This window comes from Copadichromis virginalis, linkage group LG23 (genome assembly GCF_057382275.1).
Source record: "Copadichromis virginalis isolate Kocher_CV1m ecotype Utaka linkage group LG23, C_Virginalis_male_GT1.1, whole genome shotgun sequence".
Taxonomy (NCBI): domain Eukaryota; kingdom Metazoa; phylum Chordata; class Actinopteri; order Cichliformes; family Cichlidae; genus Copadichromis; species Copadichromis virginalis.
Window position 1 is genome coordinate 19,087,165 of NC_140639.1, and position 3,424 is coordinate 19,090,588.

Below are 3,424 nucleotides of genomic sequence, written 5' to 3' on the forward strand. Positions count from 1 at the left end.
ACACTACATGATCCCTGAACATTCTATGAAGGGACAAAGTAAAGTAAATATCCAGAAACAGTGAATTTGAATGATGCTGCTTTGCTTTTGATTTAAATGGCTTGTGGGATGCCACGCCAGAGCTATCAATCAATTTAGATGGAAATAGGTGGGAGGTTTTGCATGAAGCTCTGAATCACCACTGGTATCTTTTCAGACTTGATATAGAGGGATCATAACCGGAGTGAATTTCAAAGCCTCCCTAACGTCTACCAAGGTAAGTGCTGCTGTACAAACAGGTCCGATGAATGAATGACAGAGACTTATATTTATAAAGAGATGAAGAGAAAACAGTGTGATAGCCACGTAAGTTGTGGACTTTATCAGTTGGGCTGATTTCAGTTTTAATCTGCTGAAACTGTATATTAAAAGCAGTTTAACTTCCTGAGACTAGCATGTATGCATGTACAACTCATTCTCTAATTTTTCTTTTGTCATTTTAGAGCAATTTCACTAAAACAACCATCTGAGACTTAGGTTAACACATTACGTCTTTGTCTGATTTTGATTTTGTTGTAATGTTTTACACTGACTGACAGCAAATAGTAGTAAAATTTATAGCTGACAAAATATGTAGTGAGCAAAGTGACAATAAACACAGCTCAACTGAAAGAGAACTGAATTGGTTTAACTCCTGTTTTCATGTCAGTGATTGAAAACCATGATTAATTAAACTGTCACATAGATATAGGAACAAGTATAGATAAAAATAATAATAATTAAAAAAGGCAGCTCATTAAAGAAGTATTCCTGTATAAACTGGACCACAGTCACTGTAGTGTCTGAAAGTACTTGGTGTCATAACAGCTGTGTTAGGCAGCCAGGAATGGACCCAAAATCCAAACTAAACTCAAAACACAGCTTTATTGCTGGAATTATTAATGATAAACTAAAACTGGGAAAACACTTTAAACTAAACAGACAGACTAGCAGAAAACCCAGCATTCAGGGTGATCACAACAACCAGCGGAGGAAGAGGCAGACATTAAAAGCACAAGGCAAACGAAGGAATAGACCACAGGTGGGAACACAGCTGAACATAGTCTAACTAACGAGACGGGGAACCAAGACAGATCATGACACTTAATTGCTAAAGAGTTATTACATCTACATTTTTGAAACAGCCGTTTATAGAGGAATTAACCTGAAATAACCAAAATGCTATTTATGTCATCAAAGATCCATGTAGACTGGTCTACACTGTTAGTGCTCTTTAAACATCAAAATAAACTAAAACTCAATATGCTGGGTCAGATGACCCAGGATCGTGACAAAGGGATCAGACACTGAACACAGTGTATGATCCGCCAAAGAAGAACAAAAGACAAAAGCTATCTCACTATTCAGTTTGCTCTCACTTGCACTCTTATTTTGTAAATGTCATTACAACAATTTATTTAAATTAGTATTTCTATTGTTTTGTGTTCTTTTCTTTTTAAATAATAGGACATTTCACTTGAAATTTGAAATGTTTTATTGATTCCTTTAAACACACAAGCACCTATATCTGTGCAATTTACTCTAGTTGTGTTTAATGAAGAGTTTATTGTTCCCAGCATTTATCAGTAGAGCGTTATGTGGACACAGCAGACGCTGCTCTTCCTCACTATAAAATTTCTGTTCTGTGTCCTGTCTGTGCAGGCTTTTTGTCCACTTTTCTCCTGTGAAAAACACAATGACGAAGCACGTTGGCTTCTTGCTCATTCTTTTCCCCGTGTGTGGACATCTGCTGGACATCAAGTTTTATAATAAACCTTACGAGTATACCTGGGAAGAGGCAGTAACATTCTGCAGGAAGAACCACACTGACTTGGTCCGAGTGAGAACTGCAGAAGAGAATAAAGCTTTACAGTACTCTGGATGGATCGGTTTGTCCCGGAAGGATGCAAAAAGTCCATGGAAATGGTCCAGAGGAGACGAAATAGCCATCTTCACACCATGGGATGGCGGTAAATTCTCATACTATGTTTTTTACTCCTTAGATGTTACCTGGCTTACAAGACCAAACTTACTGGTAATTATTCCAAACTTATTTGCATTGTGACCTGAAATCGATTTGAGATATTTTGAGCATTCAACAATTTAAGTGGTGAGAAAGGATCAGATTTACAGTGTGGAGCAGTGTTGTCTATCACAGTGTTGACTGTAGTGAGTTTCACGAAGTCCCAAACCAACTGTTTCAGCTGGAACTTCAGCAAGGAGGGTTTGTTACACACATAAACACTGTACTGGTAAAATGATTTGATACTGAATCTAGTTGAATAGACCTTTAAAACATCTCTGGAATCTATCCCAGTTTTTTTTTCTCTATTGTACTTCGACTTCTTGCAGCACCAAAAGAGGATGAAAACTGTGTGAACAGAAAAAGCGACGGAAAATGGGAAAGCAAGAAGTGTGATGAAAAACGTGATTTCCTATGTTATGAGGAAAAGCTGATTCTGGTGAAGGAGAATAAAACATGGGAGGAGGCATTAGAACACTGCAGGTCTCTGGATGGAGTGGTCACAGAAGATCCAGCCTCTTCATACAGGAACCACGGCTATGACCTGGCCTCCCTGATCACTCCAGATGACTACACCACTGCACGAGAGACCGCAAAAGAGGCTACCACTGATGAGGTTGGGCAGTTTTCTGCATGCGTTTGTGTTGGTGAGAGACTCATAACTATACTTACTGTAACTTTGTTTGTTTCTCTTTGTTTACTGTTGGCAGGTGTGGACAGGCCTGTGTAACCTGGCTGGTGAGTGGCTGTGGGTGGGTGGAGAAGAAATGCAATATAAGGATATCCCAAAATGCCCAACCGAGGGCCTCTGTGGCGTCCTCGAGAAGAATGGTCGTTCACCCTACGGCATAAGAAACTGCCAGCAGAAAAGGAACTTTCTCTGTTCCAAAATGAATTAAGTACTGTACTTAAGTAAAAATTTGATATATCTGTACTTACCTTTCCATCTTATGACACTTAGATACATGTGTGTCAAAGTAAACAGGAGAAATAATCCAAAGCAGACTCCACAGACAGGGTTAAACAAAAATGAACCGTTACTCAGGTATATGAGTGAGTCCAAAATTAGAAATTCCAAGAACAATGGGAACCTGACAAACACTTTACACTACCAGTTAAAAGTTTTTGAGTTAGAATAATTGTACCTTCATTCATGATGCATGTTACAAATATATCAGTTAATATAGTCAGTACATTGAAAAGGTGAGAAATAGTGATGAGATGTTTTCATACTGTTAGATTATACAATGATGATAGATTAATGCAAACCAGAAAAATCATAACGTCTTGTTATATGTGTTATTTTCCTAATGTAGTTGTGTGACATGTCAAGTAAATACTGGACTATACATAATTTAAAAGTTGTCTCAAGTCAATAAAGAT

At 37.9% G+C, this 3,424-nt stretch overlaps 1 protein-coding gene across 1 annotated transcript; it reads left to right on the forward strand.

Annotated features, from left to right (window-relative positions):
* The first annotated feature begins 207 nt into the window (after nucleotides 1-207).
* Nucleotides 208-3,424, forward strand: LOC146680616 (secretory phospholipase A2 receptor-like). Its single transcript, XM_085448748.1, has 4 exons — nucleotides 208-256; nucleotides 1,681-1,988; nucleotides 2,371-2,657; nucleotides 2,752-3,424. Exons 2-4 carry the CDS (start codon nucleotides 1,715-1,717, stop codon nucleotides 2,938-2,940), a joined length of 750 nt encoding a protein of 249 aa, XP_085304874.1. The 5' UTR covers nucleotides 208-256; nucleotides 1,681-1,714; the 3' UTR covers nucleotides 2,941-3,424.

What these genes read in the sequence shown, in the direction of transcription:
- LOC146680616 (XM_085448748.1), top strand. Translation starts at nt 1,715, where the DNA reads ATGACGAAGCACGTTGGCTTCTTGCTCATTCTTTTCCCCGTGTGTGGA. An exon ending in CTTCACACCATGGGATGGCG is followed by an intron (nt 1,989 to 2,370) that starts GTAAATTCTCAT and finishes GACTTCTTGCAG; the next exon opens with CACCAAAAGAGGATGAAAAC. An exon ending in AAGAGGCTACCACTGATGAG is followed by an intron (nt 2,658 to 2,751) that starts GTTGGGCAGTTT and finishes TACTGTTGGCAG; the next exon opens with GTGTGGACAGGCCTGTGTAA.